This window comes from Sander lucioperca, chromosome 20 (genome assembly GCF_008315115.2).
Source record: "Sander lucioperca isolate FBNREF2018 chromosome 20, SLUC_FBN_1.2, whole genome shotgun sequence".
NCBI classification, from domain to species: Eukaryota; Metazoa; Chordata; class Actinopteri; order Perciformes; family Percidae; genus Sander; species Sander lucioperca.
Genome location: NC_050192.1, coordinates 17,919,369 through 17,939,344, shown reverse-complemented (window position 1 = coordinate 17,939,344; position 19,976 = coordinate 17,919,369). Strand labels below are relative to the sequence as shown.

At 43.1% G+C, this 19,976-nt stretch overlaps 2 protein-coding genes across 6 annotated transcripts; one reads left to right on the top strand and one right to left on the bottom strand.

Moving 5' to 3' along the window:
• Positions 1-2,514: 2,514 nt before the first annotated feature.
• Positions 2,515-19,017, bottom strand: dcun1d5 (DCN1, defective in cullin neddylation 1, domain containing 5 (S. cerevisiae)). Of its 3 annotated transcripts, XM_035996141.1 has the most exons (10): positions 18,883-19,017; positions 14,850-14,916; positions 14,666-14,708; positions 14,041-14,143; positions 9,920-10,085; positions 8,379-8,470; positions 8,027-8,135; positions 6,097-6,201; positions 4,739-4,841; positions 2,515-3,019 (listed from the first exon to the last, which is right to left on the bottom strand). In XM_035996141.1, exons 4-10 carry the CDS (start codon positions 14,109-14,111, stop codon positions 2,964-2,966), a joined length of 702 nt encoding a protein of 233 aa, XP_035852034.1. In that variant the 5' UTR covers positions 14,112-14,143; positions 14,666-14,708; positions 14,850-14,916; positions 18,883-19,017; the 3' UTR covers positions 2,515-2,963. The 3 variants fall into 3 exon arrangements, with proteins under 3 accessions (XP_035852034.1, XP_031160103.1, XP_035852035.1); XM_031304243.2 differs by lacking the exon at positions 14,666-14,708 and having other exon boundaries at positions 18,885-19,005; XM_035996142.1 differs by lacking the exon at positions 2,515-3,019 and having other exon boundaries at positions 4,731-4,841; positions 18,885-19,005.
• On the top strand, positions 11,616-13,706 carry LOC116053233 (zinc finger protein 862-like). Of its 3 annotated transcripts, XM_035996139.1 has the most exons (3): positions 11,616-12,190; positions 12,383-12,905; positions 13,003-13,706. In XM_035996139.1, exons 2-3 carry the CDS (start codon positions 12,692-12,694, stop codon positions 13,497-13,499), a joined length of 711 nt encoding a protein of 236 aa, XP_035852032.1. In that variant the 5' UTR covers positions 11,616-12,190; positions 12,383-12,691; the 3' UTR covers positions 13,500-13,706. The 3 variants fall into 3 exon arrangements, with proteins under 3 accessions (XP_035852032.1, XP_031160100.1, XP_035852033.1); XM_031304240.1 differs by lacking the exon at positions 13,003-13,706 and having other exon boundaries at positions 12,383-12,710; XM_035996140.1 differs by lacking the exon at positions 11,616-12,190 and having other exon boundaries at positions 12,375-12,905.
• Positions 19,018-19,976: the final 959 nt, after the last annotated feature.

The following is a 19,976-nucleotide window of genomic DNA, read 5'->3' as shown; positions in this document are numbered from 1 at the left end:
CCTGATAAAGTTCTCTTGGCCTTTGGGATTAAAATAGCCCCACATCATCACATCCCCTTCACCATACCTAGAGACTGGCATGGTTTTATGTCAGTTATCCTAATAGCTGGTTTGATTTGCATTGAGAGATGATTTTATGGAAAGTACCCCATGCCAATCTCTAGGTATGGTGAAGGGGATGTGATGATGTGGGGCTATTTTAATCCCAAAGGCCAAGGGAACTTTATCAGGATGCATAGTATCCTGGATCCATGAAATAACTGGCCTTTAAAAATAAACATCTGCCTGCCTCTATGGGAATTTAACATAGGGGTGTACTGACTTATGCCCCCTGTATTTTAAGGAAGAACATTTATTTATTCACGATACATTATTCATTCACAAAGAAAATTGGTGTCCTTAAAGATTGGATTTTTCCTCATTTTTTTAATTAAGGCATTAAGATCAATTTCCTAAAGATGATTTTTTTATTCCTCTTTTTAGCCAACTTTACCATGGGTGTCCTAATTTTTTCACATGACTGTACCTTTGCTATAAACTGAATCACTGCAATCAATACATATTTACAATATTATTGATTTAAATATACCATGTTGGCATGTACATCAACAATAGAAAGCAAAGTTACATTATTATAGATTGCCTGTGTTCGCTTCCTTTCAATTCAGGTTTCAGTGACAATCAGCTGATACAATACAGCGCATGGCACTTGCAACCTGGACCCTATTTTCCCACATTTTTGTATCCAAGTGACTGATTGGAACAACGGTCTTTGAACTGGTCCAGTATTGAGCAAGACAGCTGCAGTCGGTAACAGCGAAGAAAGCTGCTATGTGGGCAATTGCGCACCTTCAGTTTCCGTCTGTTAAAAGTGCTGTATTTGCCATCGATAGGTTCAGATATTATGGAAAGGATCCCTACAGACCTTTTTGTTAAAGAGTAAGATCCTTTTTGTTGGACATGAAGCAGCTCAGAGAGCGCCATCGCCAAACTCAGACTCCATTTAACAGTCCCTCCAGAAAAACATGATTATGCGATCGCATAATTCAATGCATAATCAGCCAAAGTCCGCATATTTAAAAAAGTCACACATATCTTAGCAGAAAGTTGAAAAATGTTGCGTTTACTTCACACAAGAGCAGCCATTTCCCCCTGTTGCCATGGGAACGTTATGAAGTGACGTAATTACGCGAAGTGAACATCGAAAAGCTGCAAACCCCGCGATGAATCCATGATGAAACCGCAGTTTTTGCAAGTTCCCGCAATTTCATCGCATAAATATCCCGCATATTCCATCGCATTTTTTAAGAAAACATGCCACATGATCAAGGATTTTTGCCCTCAACAATCACAAAAAAAACGCCGCATTTTTCTGAAAGGACTGATTTAAAGGTCCCATATTGTAAAAAGTGAGATTTCATGTCTTTTTATTATAAAGCAGGTGTATGTATAAATACTGTAAAAAAAAAAATAAAAAAAAAAGTATCAAAATGCCCAATCCAGAGAAATGCACACAGCCCATATTCAGAAACTGTGCCGATAAACGAGCCGTCAGGACTTCCTGTACGATTGTGATGTCACAACTCCATCCATCCATCCATCCAGTGCCGCTACAGTCATTCCCCGGCTGCAGTGACGGTGCAGAGACTCCGTAAGCGCTGATGTGCAAGACCTGGATACGCTGACCAATCAGAACAGACTGGGCTTTTTCGGGAGGGGGGCTTAAAGAGACAGGCGCTTAAACGTAGCGTTTCAGACAGAGGGTGAATACAGGTATATTCAGACAGACCGTATGAGTAAAAGAATGTTTTTTTTCCAACATTAAACATGTTCTAGTAGAAACCCAAAATAGGTATGTACCTTTTAAAAAAAAAAAAATCTGCAAAATATGGGACCTTTAAAAAAAACTTTAAATACGTTTAGCAAGCCAGCATCTTCTCACATGTAAATGGGTAAATTAAGAGTTTATTTGAACCAAACCAGAGTGCCGATTGTTGGAAAAGTGGAAAGACGAACCAAGATGTTTTGTTGCTTTTGACTTTGAATGAAGTGTATTTTTCGTTAAATAAAATTACTTGTTATTTTAATGGAGTCTGGTGGGTTTGGCGATGGTGATTTCGGGGCTGTTTCATGTATTTAAAAAAAAAAAAAAAAAAAAAAAAAAAAGGATCTTACTCTTTAACAAAAAGGGCTCTCTCTGTAGGGATCTTTTCCAAAATGTTGCCAGACACTTAAAATAATCGCCTGAGCCTGTCGGTGGCAAAAACGGCACTTTTAGAGCAGCCTTCTCGCTCAATACTGAACCAATATGTTAGATTGTGTTGACAGTAGACACCAATGCACGGGAAAATAGGGTCCAGGTTGAAAAATACCGAAATCACCCCTTCATATCTTTTTCAGGATGCAATGTTACTGACTATAAATGACTATGATACATGTGAACAATGTGTAATTATGTAGAGTTAAGTGTTTGGTGAATGAAAATTAACGGTTGTACCAATTATTAAGAAGCAGCTTTGTAAACTTCCATTTCCTTTTTATTACTGTGAAAACATCTATAAACAAGACACAAAATGGGAAAAAAAATAATAATTATCAAGAAAACATAAATTCCACAGCTCTTCTCTCAGTTCATTTGGGTTTTCTTATTTTAAGAACATTTTCTTTTCTCCAAATTACTACTATAAAACGTCTACTCAGTGAGAGAAAGGCCTCCGATGCCAGTGTCCCCACAGAGGGAGGATTCTGTCGTCCGTCCGTGTGTGTGTGTGTGTGTGTGTGTGTGTGTGTGTGTGTGTGTGTGTGTGTGAGTGAATTGTTAAAGTCTGTCAAAGTGTTTAGGTGGGATCTGAAACTGCAGGTTTTTTCTCCATTTTAAATGATACGGAGATTGCTCCTGTGGTTGTGGTTTGTGTTTTCTCTCGCTCCCTTTTATCCTCTTTTTGGTGCCGTGACGTCGTCTGCTACGATGCCGACCACGCTTTCTGCCATTCCACAAACTCGTCCAGCAGCACTGGCCCTGCACACCAAACAGAGGACATACAAAAACAAACAAACAAACAAACAAACAAACAAACAGTCATTTAGATCCTGCACTTTGGGTATAGACTCTCATTCAGAGAGCAACACGTGAAAATAAAAATCACTTTACCAACAGTGGTACATTTTAGGGTTGCACGATGTTGTCAAAATGTGATATTGCGATATCAATTTAGATATTTTTAACCCTTGTGTTGTCTTCCCGTCAACTTTGGAAAAAAAAACAAAAAACTTTTCTTCAGTTTGTTTTTGCTTTTTCCAACGTTTTAAATTGTTAAATATTTCTTCGACACATTTTCAGCGCTTATTTCTACGTCCCATATTTTCTGATATAAAATAAAAATTGAAAACGGGTCAATTTGACCCAAAGTCAACACAAGGGTTAAACATATGTAAAATTACAAAAGTTATGGGAAATCACATCAAAACAGATTAATAATATAGTGCACACTGAGACTTACGTACGGCTCCGTGGATGAAAAATATTCAATCTTTCCGACTCTAAACTCTGCCTCATATAACGCTGTTTATAAAGTCGCGGGATAGCTACCGGTGAGAAATAGATGCGGGACGGGATTACTTTTGGCCACTAAAGTTTCCTCTTCAATCTCAGTTATTTCGTCTCCTCCCGGAGCAACACTCATTTTCTTACTTTTGTGTTCTTTTTGCTCCACTCCTCTCGCTCTCTTTAGGTCCTCTCTTTTCTTTCCCTTCTCCGATTCGTTCGTTTTTTTCCTTTCTTGTCTCGACCCACTTCTTCACTTACACGGTCACTCTGTCGAAATACGCACACACACACACGTCACGTGGTACGCTCCATAGGGTTTGTCACGTAGTGGACCCGGGTGTGCACTAACACGTGCAAGTGGCACTGTAACTGGCCAATGAAACATGATCATTATAGTAGTGCTGTTAGTTAAACGCGTTATTAACGGCGTTAACGCGAACCCAATTTTAACGGCGTACATTTTTTTTGGCCTAGCAAACTTTGTCGTTTTTTTTTTCCACATGCTGTTGCAACAACTAGTAACGTTAGAAAAGCTACAACACCACACCGGATCTAGGTAGATGTATAAATGGACTTGGGCTCGATCAGGGCTGTGCCACGCATGCGCGAGAATCTCAACGCACGGACTTCGTTACTCTTCCGTTTCAGTCTGTTCAGGTCTGTAAAGGGTCTCGACAGTGCTGACCTTTGAGGGACCGGAGAAAGCCAGAGAGTCTAAAAAGAGGAAGCGGTCACATTAGCTGTGTTACATCACGCGGTGTCCGATAACGCCTGCTGTGCTGAGTGAGAGGAAACACCACCAGAGACGTCCTCTCTGACGTCCACAGAGGAATAGTTTGGCGTCTCCCCCCCCCCCCCCCCCCCTTAAACTGCTGTACGGACTTATTTAAACATTTATATAATTTTTTTTTAACCAGTTTTGTTAATTGGGGTTCTACTTACTCAAGCATTACATACATTTGTTTATGAAATGTTATTCATTCCTTTTCTTCATTCTGTCTGGTTTGTGCGTTTGTGAGGAAAACGTGAGTATTGTACATGTGGAGTTTGTTTGGACAGACCTGCCCCCACTGCTAAAAAAATAATACAAAAAAGAAAATCTTAAATGAAAGGCTGATTTATTAGTTCAGTGTTGGATTCACCACATAAATCAAACTTGTTTGGGAGTCTCTTGTACGGTGAACTACTCACACGCTCCGTCTTCGTCATAGTTACTGAGGTCTGCGTTGATGGTCCGGCTGAACTCCAGGACGTTGTACCACTGGTCCTTATTCATGCCCTTGTACTTGGACTGCTGAGAGAGAGAGAGAGAGAGAGAGAGAGAGAGAGAGAGAGAGAGAGAGAGAGAGAGAGAGAGAGAGAATAAAAAAAAAAGATTCACCGGCAATTCTCGTTTTGCTTTTCGAGAAGAAATTGTTTCGCAAAGACAACCGTCTGTCCTAGTACGAGCATTCATAATAGAGCTGGGAGATATGGGGGAAAAAAAATAAAAAATAATCGATATTTTGGACCAAATACATCAATGTCGATACTGTACTATAGGGCTGACTATTGGTGCTTTCACAAAATATTAAACACGAGTTCATTTTATTTTTTTTAAAGATAATTTTTTGGGGCATTTTAGCCTTTAATAGACAGGACAGCTGTAGACAGGAAAGGGGGGAGAGAGAGAGAGACAGAGAGGGGGGGGAAGAGGAAGAGAGAGAGAGAGAGAGAGAGAGAGAGAGAGAGAGAGAGAGAGAGAGGGGGGGAGAGAGAGAGAGAGAGAGAGAGAGAGAGAGAGAGAGAGAGAGAGAGAGAGAGGGGGGGGAAGAGGAAGAGAGAGAGAGAGAGAGAGAGGGGGGGGAAGAGGAAGAGAGAGAGAGGAAGAGAGAAAGAGAGAGGGGGGAAGAGAGAAAGAGAGAGAGAGGGGGGAAGAGAGAAAGAGAGAGAGAGAGGGGGGAAGAGAGAAAGAGAGAGAAAGAGAGAGAGAGAGAAAGAGGGGGGGAAGAGAAAGAGAGAGAGAAAGAGGGGGGGAAGAGAAAGAGAGAGAGAGAGAGGGAGAGAGAGAGGGAAAGAGAGAGAGAGAGAGGGGGGAAGAGGAAGAGAGAGAGAGGGGAAGAGGAAGAGAGAGAGAGAGGGGGGAAGAGAGAAAGAGAGAGAGAGGGGGGAAGAGAGAAAGAGAGAGGGGGGAAGAGAGAAAGAGAGAGAAAGAGAGAGAGACATGCAGCAAATGGCTGCAGGTCGGACTTGAACCCTGCGCCGCTGGGTCGAGGACTGAGCCTCTGCATATGGGCGCCTGCTCTACCAGGTGAGCTACGCAGGCGCCCAACACATTGAGAGTTCTGATGAATTATCACCAATAATGCTGATACAATGACTAAGGGGGTAAAGGCAAATAATGAACAACTAGAACAGTACTTTACTGTAATGCAGCCTTTAAAAGGTGCAATGTGTCATACCGACAGCTAGTGTTTAAAATAGTTACTGCAGTACACATTCAAAATACTGGAGAGAGTCGGGCAACTTTTATCTGGCCAATCCACACAAGTCCGAGCAACGAGATTTACCTCCAGGAACTGGTGGAAGACTGGGAAGAGTGGCCATGTCCTCCCTAGCAGCAGGGCCAGCATGGATTTAGCCGTGTCCATGTCCAAACTCCTCTGGTCCTTATCCTGAGGACAAGACAACGCGGCATCAAACAGCAGCGGTGCTGGAAACCGTTCCCCCATCACGGAAATAGTGCACTGTATAGTGCTTTCGCCAGTTTGTTTGCGTGATGCTGGGCGCGCCCGCCTCCGTCACACAAATAACCGACGCGCCGACTGATGCAACGATACTTTCAGTGAGTGTCGGGAATCTGGTTTGGCCGTTCCCTATGTTAGTTCTCTATTTAATAAACACTACATAGGGAATAGTGAGTGAGTGAATGAGTAGGGTTGGGTACCGTTCACTTTCTTTTTTAAAAAAAAAATCTGTACTGAAACCTGAAATTCGGTTCCGGTACCCAACGGTACCTTTTTTTTTCCAGTACTTTCCCTCTGTAGTTACAAAAAAATAATTTCAGTTGTAAAAATAATCCCAAACCTATTTACTTAGAACATTATGTTATTTATTTAGAATATTTTACACTCTAAAGAAATTAAATAAAAATAAAAACAACATCCCTCCCTCTCTCCTCCCAAACCCGTCCCTACAACCTATTAAATTGAATAATTATTCATTTCTGTAACTTTTATTCTTGTATTTGTACATCATTATATTTTAGCCCGTTTTATTTTCATCGTGACCGTTTTTAACTGCTCTTTAAAGCACTCTGAATTGCCTTGTTGCTGAAAGGTGCTGTAGAAATAAAGCTGCCTTGCCTTACAACCTCAGCCTGTCAGTCAATCCCCAGGGCACAGAAACCACCGTTGTGCCCGCTTGTCTCAGAGGAAGTGTAACGTCAACAGCACCGCGACCGCTTTCGCCATTAATATAGTCGCAGCAAACGCCGTCTGCAAGTTTTGAAAAACTGTAACCATAGTTGTAACCACTTTATCGGCGTTGTCGTGACTCACTGACTCCAACAAAACGGCAGAGCTGATGTAGTTTGCTCCGTCCGCACCTCTGCGCGCGTCGGAGCTCCGCTCTCTGTCAATATGCAGAAAGGACAGATAAGCTTGCGCTTACTCGCTCTCAAGTACCGAAATTTGGTACCGTTTGATTTAGCGTAAAACGGTCCTCTGTAGTACCGACGTAATTCGGTCGGTACAGAGTTGCAGAGTTCGGTACCCAGCCCGTTGAACGAGGGAACGGTTTCGAACACAGCTTGTGTGCGACAGAACTGTCCCAACACCCCTGGCTTTACCACAGAGCACTCCGGTAATATTCAATCCGACTGCTGGAAAACAAAGACTCAAAACTCAAACTCGTTCTCAGCCTGACGTCCACCTGTACGTCACCGCAGGGGAGACATCAAACCACCGGCGGTCAGCACGAACACACATTTTCAGGGTGCTAACCCTTACGTTGTCCTGGGGTCAAATGGGACCCGTTTCCAAGTTGTCTTTTTATATCAGAAATATGGGAGGTCGAAAAATAAGCGTTGAAAATGTCGAACAAGGAGACAAAACGTTGGGGGGGGGGGGAAAAAGCGTAAAAATATATTTTTAACTGGAAATATTGGATAAACTGACAAAAACACCAGAAGCGTCAAAAACTTAGCAAAAAGCGACTAAAACTTCGAAAAAGTGACAAAACGTCAACAAAAAAAAAGGGACAAAGACATTGGGGGAAAAAAATAAATTTAAAAAAAAGATAAAAAAATTTGAAGAAAAAAAAAAAATTAATAAAATGTTGAAAAAAAAAAAAAGCAACAAAACTTAAACTTCAATATTGAGATAGGGACAACAAGTGTTTTTTTTTTTCCCTCCACGGTCGAGGGAGAGACAACACAAGGGTTAAGTTAATTGTTAAAAAGAAAAGAAAAATTCCCAAACGTAAGAACAGCAAACTCACTCTGGCGAAGTCAAAGGCATATCTGTAGATGTTTTTGAAGAGTGCCGAGTCGTTGAGCTCGCTCCGCAGGTAATCCAGTTTGCTCTGTAACCGCTCCGTGCAGTCACACCTGTGGGCAGGTGAAGGAGCGAGCGTTACACACACACACACACACACACACACACACACACACACACACACACACACAGTGACAGTTCTACGGTTTCTCTGGCTAAAGTGAGAGAAAGTGAGATGAAAACAAACATAGATGGAAGTAAACTAAACGTGGGCAATGAGAACAAGAGAAAACTCATTTGTAACATTCATTTTAAGAGACACAAACTTGTGAAAACGTAAAACGAAAAGTTCTTACTCTAGTAACGTCATTCCTCTGAGCCACTCCTCTTTCGTGAAGAAGCCCATGCTTGCTGCTTCTAGATGCCAGGCTAAAACTAACATGATAATCTGCAACAACAAAAGACAAAAAGAGGGAGAGGCAATGAGTTTTAATCCTCGCTCACGTTTAAATAAACATAAAGGTGCATGTGCACTAGGGCAAAAATGACATTGGAATATAGAGTGAAAAGATCGCTGGTGCAACACAGATGTCCTCTTAAATTTAGTTTTTTTCTTCACTTGAAGATTTTTTTTAACAGTGACTAACGTTTTGATGTAAGGTTACATCTTCTTCAGACATTGGAATATATTTCAATATCTATTTTGGTGCATTTTTGGTGGCATTGACTACTTGTGTAACGTTAGTCCTCTCTCTCTCTCAGGGTTTCTCCAAGTCAAATTTAAGACCCTTTTTAAGACTATGTGAATGAAATTTAAGACCTTTAAGACTAAGCCCTGGATTCAGTTTCTTCAAGCCAAGTATCGCTGAACTTGCACTCCCCCGTAGCTGAAGAATAAAATCCGCGTTACGTCTGTGGTACAATCCGCAAGAGACAGGCGCCAATAACACGAAAGCTGATCGGCTGCAATATAAAAGTTGCACGTTGGCCTCATTTGTAGTCGTAGTACAGCGAAATTATATTTGGACTAGGGAAAGAAAGAACTACAACTCAACGGACGGAATGAATAAAATAAAAAAATAAAAAAAGAGCATCAGAGGTAGCGTCACATGGAGGCAGTACAATTAAGACCCGTTTGAAATGATTTAAGACCTTTTAAGACCCCGAGGAAACCCAGCTCTCTGGAGCGTGGACGGAGCCCAGCGGTCACGGAGCCCAGCGTAATTAAGTCATAAACAAGTCTCTTGCCGTTCCAGGATTTTGTCCGATGATATTGGCGTCGGCTCTCGTTGTGTCTGCAGTTAAAGATTTACGTCAGCGTCTTTGTGCCGTCTCCTTCTTCGCCCTCGTTTACTTCCGGTAGCGGCAGCCGCATGACAGAAACGTCGTCAACACACGCGCTCGCTGGCTTCCCTCTTCCCGACTGCCGATACTTTTTTTTCTTCCTACTATGGCCACGCCAAGACCCGCCCTTCAATAGCATTCACACACTACCATTGGCCAGGCGTCCATGCTGGCATGTACAGGTCCTATCCCCTGACCAATCGACTATCCTAACCTCGACCACTCGAGGTCAATGCCTAACCCCAACCAACGGCGCTGCTGTTGAAGGGCGGGTCTTGGCGTGGCCATAGTAGGAAAAAAAGAAAAGTGGCTTCCCAACCGGCTGGCCTCAATTAGACAGGACGCTGAAACCCTTTTTTGTAACTCTCATAATACTGGAATTTACATTTTCATATTCGAATGTCTGGTTCTTTTTACTATTCATACATATATTCAAATTTGGAATCTTCGTAGACAGCCCTAATACGCAAAGGGTCTTCATTCCCTCCTCAGACAGTTTCCCTGGATTTAAACCACGCCACATTCAGGTCAGGGGAGAGTACGACGAACTCACATTCTCTGGCTCCACGCCAATGTCTTCGCAGAACTTCTCCATGGCCTCCGGACCGACCACCTTGTCGGGGCCGGCGTAGCCGTGGAACCAGGCCAGGCACTTCTTATTGGAGAACAGCTTCTCGGCGCCGATCGGCCTCGCGCCGCGGATCTGAGGCCGGGTGAAACTACAACACAGACCCCCCCCCCCAAGCTTTAGATGCAAGAAAAAAAAGAATCTCACGACAGTTTGAAATCCATACACACGACTCATACCGAAAAGAAAGAGAAAAATGCGGTCACTAATTTGGGTGATGCAGGTTTAACACTTTATCTGAACATTAATATTTCTCACATGGAACTGAGGAGGTGGAGGTAGACACACACACACACACACACACACACACACACACACACACACACGCTATCTAATTTCTAGTCTATTTCTTGTATGTTCTTGTAACGTGCTGCTGTAACAGAGTTATTTCCCAATTTGAGATTAATAAAGACCATCCATCCATCCATGGATAGACTAAGTTTACCTAATAAACTGGCAACTTTGACACCCTCCTCCTCCTCCTCCGACTGAGGCAGCACCGATTAACAGGACAACTATGTGCCGAGTGCCGTTTCAAACAGAAAGGAACATAACTCTACACAAAGATCCTTCCGAAGATGCTGTCCGAATGCTACGTCGACATCCACACTTATCGACTCGCATTGCCTCAACACACGCACACTAAAGAAAAATAAGGAGGGTGATGAGCAGGGATGGAAATTAGCACCCGCCACCAGCCAAATGCGGGTGATTTTGTGTTGTGGCGGGTAAACTCGCTTCACCTACCGGCCACCGTGGCGGGTAAATAAAAATAGCATACTGTTTCACCCGGACACTTTAGAGGCGGCGCACCTTCAAAAAAAATGTGGCGTTACATCGCAGGCGTTAAGAGGTCCGCTGAGAAAACATCTCAGGAGGAGCCAGTGGACAAAGAGGCGAAAGTCAAAAAACTTTTTTTTTAAAGAACGATGGAGAAAAGCAGACAATGGGGAGTCCCGCGATTGGTTAGTTTACGACGAGACAAATCTGATAATGTACTGCTCTGTATGTCGTCAACACGCTTCAGAAGAAGCCAAAACTAATAGTTTCATTGTTGGGACTAAAAACCTAAAACTGGAAGCCATAAAAGACCACGAATCGTCCAAATGCCACATCCAGGTAAAAAAGAGAGCACAGGGAAAAGCAGCCCCGGAGAATACGGCTGCCATGAAGGCACTTACCAGCCTGAAGACGGCCCAGTTGGATAAGATGAAAATACTGTTTAGGAACGCTCACGCAATCGCGAAAAAAGGAAGGCCATTTCAAGATTACGAATGGCAATGCAAGTAAGTTTTTTTGTTTTTGTTTTTTTGTCTATGAAATGTTGAATTGTAGATTAAAGGCTGAATAAGGTCAGAAGAATATAGCGCCCATGTAACTAATGTCGGTAGCTAGGCTAGTTTATATGCATAAAGTAGCCTATAACGTTAGAAGTAAATATCGTACCATAGCACTAACTGTACTTTTCATACATATTTTTCCATTTTCATTTTATAGATTAGATGAAAAAAAGGGAATTAGCACAGGTAGCACATATGTGAATCGGAAGCAAGCCAGGGTGTTTATTAAGCACATAGCTGCAGCTGAGAGGAAGACCCTTCAGTCAAACATAGCAGCAGCGAAATTCCTCTCCATTATGTCTGACGGGTCTACTGACACTGCCGTGATGAACAGGAAATGCTGTATACGCGCTTGTGCAACCGAGGCAAAGTGGAGGTCCACTTTGTAGGGATACAGGATGTGGAGAAAGCAGACGGTGAGAACATCGCTCAGGCAATAGACAACATGATGAGGGAGGTCAGTGGAGAAGAGTGGCAGGCCAAGTTGGTGGCATGTGCAACTGACGGTGCGTCGGTGATGACAGGGACACGTAAAGGAGTAGTGAGCAGGCTGAGAGGAAGTAACATGCACGTCCTGGGTATTCACTGTATGGCACACCGCCTGGAACTAGCTTTCAAGGATGCCATTAAGAGCTGCCCTATGGCAAAACAGATTGAAGATGTGCTGTCAGGACTGCATACATTCTATTGTAAAAGTGCTCTCAACAGGGCAAACCTAAAGCACAGCTTCAAGATTCTGGGCCAGAATCCCCTTGTACCAACTAGGGTTGGAGGCACCAGGTGGGTTTCTCACCTCTTCAGGGCCATTGACCATTTTTTGAGGGGTTACCAGGGACTTACCCAGCACCTAGACCAGGTAGGCTAAATAACAGTGTAGAGAACTCGAATGTTATGTTAAAAGGTTAGGTCCGTTTACGGTCAGGAATTTGTTCAGTGTAATTTAATAAATCAAACTAACTTACACTTATAAAACACTTTATTTATTTTACACAAAATTTTAAATTGACTAATGACTTTTCTTTATTGATTTGACTGATTTTGTATAAAGATTCAGTCACCAGATGCTGAAGGAGTGAATGCAGTGCAGAAGAGCAAAGCACGCCACTACTTCCAAACCTGCCGGGATCCAGCATTTTTCATGTTTTGCAACTTCATGCATGATTGCCTGACTCACCTCAGCAGCCTCTCTCTGACTCTTCAAACCTCAGCTATCACAGTGGCTGAAGTACACAGCTGCCTGACAGCCACCCAAACAGTGCTCACAAAATAAAAAACCAGGTGAGTGTCAGAGAACTGAAAAGTTGTTTTAATGTGTTTGCTGCTTAGCTGAATATCTTAAATAAACTTACTAATGTAAATGTACCACAGACCTGGGCCCAAGCTGAAAGCCTGTATGAAGGAGCACGAGAATGACGACAGCGTCCTAAACCGTGTCATGAAGGCCAAGTTTGAGCTGCTCGACAAACTCTGCCAGAGTATGCAAATTCGCTTCACCGACATGACCATAGGGATTCTCCAAGCTACAAAGTTAGTGAATCTGAACAGTTGGCCTGACGCAGATCGCTCTAAAGGTATGTATGTGGTTTAGGTTCATACATAACATTTCATCCACAAAGTCATGAAAGCATATAACTCAATGTTGTTTCATTATGTCCGTCTCTTTTTCAGAATTTGGTGAATCAGAAGTGGAGGAATTAACTACACACTTCCAGAGCATCCTGACATCCTCGGGGGTCGCTGTTGAGCTCATCCCACATGAGTGGACCATACTCAAGACCAGACTGTATGAGGCGGGAGAGAGTCTCCACATGAAGACCTGGCCAGAAATCAACAGGTCTTTGCAACCGCAGTGCCCCGACATCCTCAGCCTGGTTGACCTCATTCTCACCGTACCAGCTTCTACTGCAGACTGTGAAAGAGGCTTCAACCAAATGAAGTTAGTGAAAAATGACTGGAGGTCCCGTCTTACATCAAGAAGCCTCTGTGACCTACTGACTGTCCAGCTATCCAGTCCCTCTATTGAGAATTATGACCCCACCCCTGCTATCCAGCTCTGGCATCAGGCTAGCATCCGGCCTAGAAGGCCAGAGTTCATGGAGGGGAAGAAGAACGCTCAGGAAAGCGCCTCTGAAACTTCAGAATCTGATTCTGATGAGCAGGAGTAAATTGTACTGGGAGTGGGGAGGAATGTTAGTTTTTTGTTTAATCTGCCCTACTCATTTAATGAAATGTATATCAGTTCGTGGTTTGTGTATGTTTAAGAGAGAAAGAGAAAGTGTCAGTGTTTCATTGAGACTTGAGATTAAATAAACTGCTTAAGTATTGTAGATCTTGTAGTATTAATTTTCACATGCAGTTACACATTGTCGGTTAAAAACAAGAAAGTGGCTGGTAAAAACATTGAGTGGCTGGTGGACAAAAAATTTAATTTCCATCCCTGGTGATGAGTCCAGTAGGTCTACTGCCAGGTGAAAGACAACCCTGCCAGTCCTTCTCCCAGGCTGCTGCAGGGTTCGGCCAGTGGCCGAGCAGTTCCAGCAAAGAGCCTCTGACTCACGTGCTAGTCATTAGAGGTTGGAACAACATGCTGCTCTCACTCTCACTCACACACACACACACACACACACACACACAGGGGGTGTTAAGAGTGGGGGAGATTTCATGCACTGCAGACGGACGACAGACACAGTTCTAATGTCCGTTTACCTTGTAATTTTAGACTTGCGCCCATGATCTTCTGCGTCAGGAAGCTTCCTCTTCTTCTTCACCACAGGCATCACTGAACCTTTAATGGGCCTCACTAGCTGGGCTACACAAGAGAGAAAGAAAGATAGATAGATAGATAGATATATATTTTACACACACTGATAGTGACAGTGGACAGACACGAAAGGTGGGAGAGAGATGGGGGATGACACGCAGCAAAGGGCCGCAGGTCGGACTCGAACCCGGGCCGCTGCAAAGGACTTAGCCTACATGGGGCGCACGCTCTTACTCGGTCACACACACATGTTTGTTTCACTATCTGTGTGGGGACCCGTCATTGACATAATGCATTCCCTAGCCCCTTACCCTAACCTTAACCATCACAACTAAATGCCTAACCTTAACCCTTACCCTCACCCTAACCATAACCTAATTCTAACCCTAATCCTAAAACCAAGTCTTAACCCTCAAACAGACCTTTAACCTTGTGGGGTCCAGCATTTTGGGCCCCACAAGGCTGTGCAGACCCCACAAGTATACTGTATTCCCCCGGTTTTTGGACCCCATGAATATAGTCTCACACACACACACACACACACACACACACACACACACACACACTTACCTGTGTATTTCTGGCTGCCTTGTCCATTCAAATCTAAGATATTCTAGAAGAAAAGAAATCAAAGTCTCAACAAACCTGACTCCAGTCAGAGACCAAGAGTGCAGAAGTATGAAGTTGGGCTGCATTAGCTTTGACCGCTACATTTAATAAAAAAAAAAAAAAATAAAAAAAAGTGAGTACTTACAAGCTCGTCCAGCGTTTCTGATGTTTCACCGACGCCTGCTAGACGCCGATTGTTTTTACGAGTGGATCTGAATCAACACAAACAAAATATCATTAGTACAACATAAACAATATAAGAGTAAAGATTACAACCGGTTGAGATTATGGTGAAGGGGATGTGATGATGAGGGGCTATTTTAATCCCAAAGGCCAAGGGAACTTTATCAGGATGCATAGTATCCTGGATCCATGAAATAACTGGCCTTTAAAAATAAAAATCTGCCTGCCTCTATGGGAATTTAACATAGGGGTGTACTGACTTATGCCCCCTGTATTTTAAGGAAGAACATTTATTTATTTACGATACATTATTCATTCACAAAGAAAATTGGTGTCCTTAAAAGGTTGGATTTTTCCTATTTTTTTAATTAAGGCATTAAGATCAGTTTCCAAAAGATCATTTTTTTATTCCTCTTTTTAGTCAACTGTAGCATGGGTTCATAAACTTATGAGCACCACTGTAAATATACAGGAACGCTCATGTTTACATCACTATTCTCACTGAAAACAATTTAAATGAAGGTGTGATTTGATCTGTACCAAACAAAGATTTGTTTTTCTTAAATCTGTAGACAAACATCACGTAGAAGCAAAAAAAAAAAACTTTAGTTAGAATGGGGGTTTTAACAAAAATGACTTAACACTACCACCGTTTGTCTGCTGGGTTTGTCAAGACTACACGCTGTAAATGTTTGTCATGCAGACGGCTTATTTAGCTCTGGGGAGTTTACTCCCCAGAGTGCTTATGTTTTTTTTTCCGCCCAGCATATTTCCTTGGATTAAGGTGGCACCAAGATCTTGGTTGCAGCTGTCGCCGTGGTCCTGCTACCCCCTGCTACGCTCTGCAGTGCCCTGCTGCGTCCTGCTACGCTCTGCAGTGCCCTGCTGCGTCCTGCTACGCTCTGCAGTGACCTGCTGTGTCCTGCTATGCTCTGCAGTGACCTGCTGCGTCCTGCTATGCTCTGCGGTGCCCTGCTGCGTCCTGCTACCCCCTGCAATGCCCTGCTGCGTCCTGCTACCCCCTGCAATGCCCTGCTGCGTCCTGCTACCCCCTGCAATGCCCTGCTGCGTCCTGCTACCCCCTGCAATGCCCTGCTGCGTCCTGCTACCCCCTGCTATGCTCTGCGGTGCCCTGCTGCGTCCTGCTACCCCCTGCTATGCTCTGCGGTGCCCTGCTGCGTCCTGCTACCCCCTGCTATGCTCTGCGGTGCCCTGCTGCGTCCTGCTACCCCCTGCTATGCTCTGCGGTGCCCTGCTGCGTCCTGCTACCCCCTGCAGTGCCCTGCTGCGTCCTGCTACCCCCTGCTATGCTCTGCAGTACCCTGCTGCGTCCTGCTACCCCCTGCTATGCTCTGCGGTGCCCTGCTGCGTCCTGCTACCCCCTGCTATGCTCTGCAATGCCCTGCTGCGTCCTGCTACCCCCTGCAATGCCCTGCTGCGTCCTGCTACCCCCTGCAATGCCCTGCTGCGTCCTGCTACCCCCTGCAATGCCCTGCTGCGTCCTGCTACCCCCTGCAATGCCCTGCTGCGTCCTGCTACCCCCTGCTATGCTCTGCGGTGCCCTGCTGCGTCCTGCTACCCCCTGCTATGCTCTGCGGTGCCCTGCTGCGTCCTGCTACCCCCTGCTATGCTCTGCGGTGCCCTGCTACCCCGTGCTATGCTCTGCGGTGCCCTGCTGCGTCCTGCTACCCCCTGCAGTGCTCTGCAGTGACCTGCTACCCCCTGCTATGCTCTGCAGTACCCTGCTGCGTCCTGCTACCCCCTGCTATGCTCTGCGGTGCCCTGCTGCGTCCTGCTACCCCCTGCAGTGCCCTGCTGCATCTTGCTACGTCCTGCTATGCTCTGCTGTGCCCTGCTATGACATGAACTACTACGACTACTATTTCTAGTCACTGTTCCATTATCTTTATTGTGACTATTATTGCCACTGTTCATCACACCCCCAACCGGCACCGTCAGACCACCAAGAGTCTGGGTCTGGCCGAGGTTTCTCCCTAAAAAGGGAGTTTTCCTCGCCACTGTCGCACTAAATGCTTGCTCTTGGGGGAATACTAGAATTGTTGGGGCTTTGTAAACTATAGAGTGTGGTCTAGACCTACTCTATCTGTAAAGTGTCTCGAGGTAACTCCGGTTATGATTTGATACTATAAATAAAATTGAATTATTTAACCTGCTCAAATCCACCTCTTTTGCTTGGTTTTGGTCTATTTTCCTTTCCCAAAAAAGGGAAAAAAAGCTTACAACAGAAGAACTGCAAGGCCAAAATGCATGTACAAGGCCTTCCTTTGAAACCTAAATTCATCTAGCTAGTTTATGAAAACGTGCTCGATTAGCATGCGATTAAAACACAACATACACTACAGTTCAGCAGTTCAAAATGGTTATTTTTGGTCCAGTCTAAAAGAAAAACGTAATTTAAAAACAAACTAAAAACATACTTTGCGCCACACTATGCAGAACACATACCTTCTACACCAGTGTTTCTCAAATGGGGGTCCGTGTACCCCTAGGGGTACTCTGGAGGACGTGAGATATTTAACAAAATGTTTAATAGTTACAAGGCTGTTGTCCAGAACATTGTTCCTCTTTATGTAGACTTTTTTTCTACCAAAAATGTGGCATTTGTGTCACCTTCCTTCCTTCCACTTTTTACAAGTTTCTCGCTTTTTTTATGTTACTAAACTATGTTATTGTTTATGTTTACAAGTTAGGTCACTGTTTTTGAAGTTTTTTTTGGAGTATTTTCAACCTATTCTTGCCTTTGGCTACTGCCTTCCTTCTTTCTACCATCTTTTTTAAAAGGTTTTGTCTCTTTTTGTCATTAGCATTTAAGTGTTTTTTCAGTTACAAGTTTAGTAAATCTATCGCTGACAGCGCTGTACTGTTCCTCCTTATAGAGACTTTTTTTTTCCTACCGAAAATGATTAGCACTGGTCAGGGGGTACTTGGCTTAAAGAAACGACTCAAAAGGGGTACATTATTGAAAAAAGTTTGAGAACCACTGTTCTACACCTTGTCAACAAGACCTCTATAAAGTTTCACAACTGTAGAAACAACAAGTGACTTATAGAGTTTGTGTTTGAGTGAAAACAATGCAATGCGCTGAGAGGGAATCTCATTCTGTACATTTCTATGGTCTGAAGTCTTGTTGACGCAAGCTTCACGTTAACAGGAATGTGTCCATAGTTCCCAATTTTTTGTGTGTATACAATGGAGAGCAAAAAAAACAAACGGTTATGCAGTATTTCCTCCCGAGAGACGTCACGTCACACACCCAGTTCGTAATAACAGAAATATTTAAATACTGCAATACTTTCCAGTGGGCCATTGGCTCACTCACCATTGTGTTACCTCCTTCAGTGATACACAGGGACCTAACAAGACACTTTTTAAATGATAAAATATGTAAACAGTTATATGTAAAATTGCGGTACATATTTTTAGTGAAATATCTGTAGAAACGAAGACGTTTGAGATTATTTCTAGCATTATTTTACATACAGGCGGCCAACAGTCGTCCCATTGATAAGAGTGAATATAGAATGTAGAATATAGAATGTAGAATATAGAATGTAGAACTGTGAGGGTCTCACGGCTGTTTTAAATTACCGTTACATAAAACGGCTTTAGGACGCTTACGTTGATGCTAGCTTAGCGCAGCTAACGAGGTTAGGATGACTAATATTACAGAACCGGACCAGATGAGCCATCTGGTTCTCGATTAAACGTCACGGAAACTTTTAAATACAACATTAAACACACACGTTTAGTTTTAAATTCGCCCAGGGCTCGCTGCTAGGAGACTTCTTTTGTTTGTTTTTTGCTATGGTTAGCTGAGCACAGAGCTAGCTAACGTTACACCGCTAACGTCAGCTAATTTAAATAACACACGCGTCAAAGGCTCCTCAAATCCACCAGTTCAAACGCAGTACCAGAGAGTTATTCCTTTCACTAATCGACACTAGATTAAGTCATTTAAATGCTCCCAAACACTTACCTTTCCTTTTACTTATTAGTTACACGTTGGCTGACAAAAAAAATCAGTTCCACCTGCTTCTGCTACACTGGTGTTACCGCTGCTGTCGCCGGTGTTTCCGGGAGACTCCAGGACGATACCACTGCTTTATCTTTATGGGGGTGTATTGCGAAGAGAAAAAAAAAACGTGTCGAGGAAAGACTTCGCATTCAAACGTTTTTTTTTTTGTTTTTGTTTTTACTAAAAGAGATACAAAAAACTAAAACAAAAATACTTGTAATCTTTTTTTTTTTTTATAAAATGTGTTTTATTTTTGCCTATAGTGAACCACTATAGTGGAAAAAGGCTAAAAATAACGTCCACCCCATGGATGTATAAGGTCCACCCTTCCGATCCGAAAAAGGTGAAACCGGCATCTTTTTAAAGGAACAATCCTTTATTTTTGGCTCTCACATGTTGTTCAGTGCCACAACTCAATTAATAATAATAATAATCTGACACGACGGTTTACTACTCGCTATAAAAGGAGCCTGGGGTCAGATGTGTCTTTGATAATATCTAGTTGCTTTAGCAAATTCATTTATTTGTACCTGTTCATAATAATAACAGAAGTGCAGGAAGTATTCAGATCCTTTACTTGAAAATACTACATTACAAGTTGAATTCCTGCATTCAAAACTATACTTAATTAAAAGTATGCAAGTATTATCATAGAAAAAAACTATTTATTGTGCAGTAAAATGTAACTATATAGTAACTGTGACAAATGAATGTAGTGGAGTAACGTTACAAAGTACGTGAGTAAATGTACAATCACCACACATCTAATACAGTTCTTTACAGCTTTATTTTGTCAGGAAATAAATTATTCAAATAAAAAAAAAAAAATAATATCTGAAACAAGCAAAAACAATGCGGCACGTGAAAGTAGTTGACCCACTCTCCAACAACACAACGTTTAATGTCTTTACTTGATGTAGCGGCAAACATTCAGCTGGTTTAGGCTGTGACTGATTGGGATTAGTTCAAGTTTTGTCCTTATGCAAGGCTACAGGTAAGTGTGCCCACCTGTGCAGGCCAGGCTGATGGGCGGGTGCAGGGTATACGATGAGA

What these genes read in the sequence shown, in the direction of transcription:
- LOC116053233 (XM_031304240.1), top strand. Translation starts at nt 11,672, where the DNA reads ATGCTGTATACGCGCTTGTGCAACCGAGGCAAAGTGGAGGTCCACTTT. An exon ending in TTACCCAGCACCTAGACCAG is followed by an intron (nt 12,191 to 12,382) that starts GTAGGCTAAATA and finishes TTTTGTATAAAG; the next exon opens with ATTCAGTCACCAGATGCTGA.
- dcun1d5 (XM_035996141.1), bottom strand. Translation starts at nt 14,111, where the DNA reads ATGCCTGTGGTGAAGAAGAAGAGGAAGCTTCCTGACGCAGAAGATCAT. An exon ending in TTGGCGTGGAGCCAGAGAAT is followed by an intron (nt 8,471 to 9,919) that starts GTGAGTTCGTCG and finishes TTGTTGTTGCAG; the next exon opens with ATTATCATGTTAGTTTTAGC. An exon ending in AGAGGAATGACGTTACTAGA is followed by an intron (nt 8,136 to 8,378) that starts GTAAGAACTTTT and finishes ACCTGCCCACAG; the next exon opens with GTGTGACTGCACGGAGCGGT.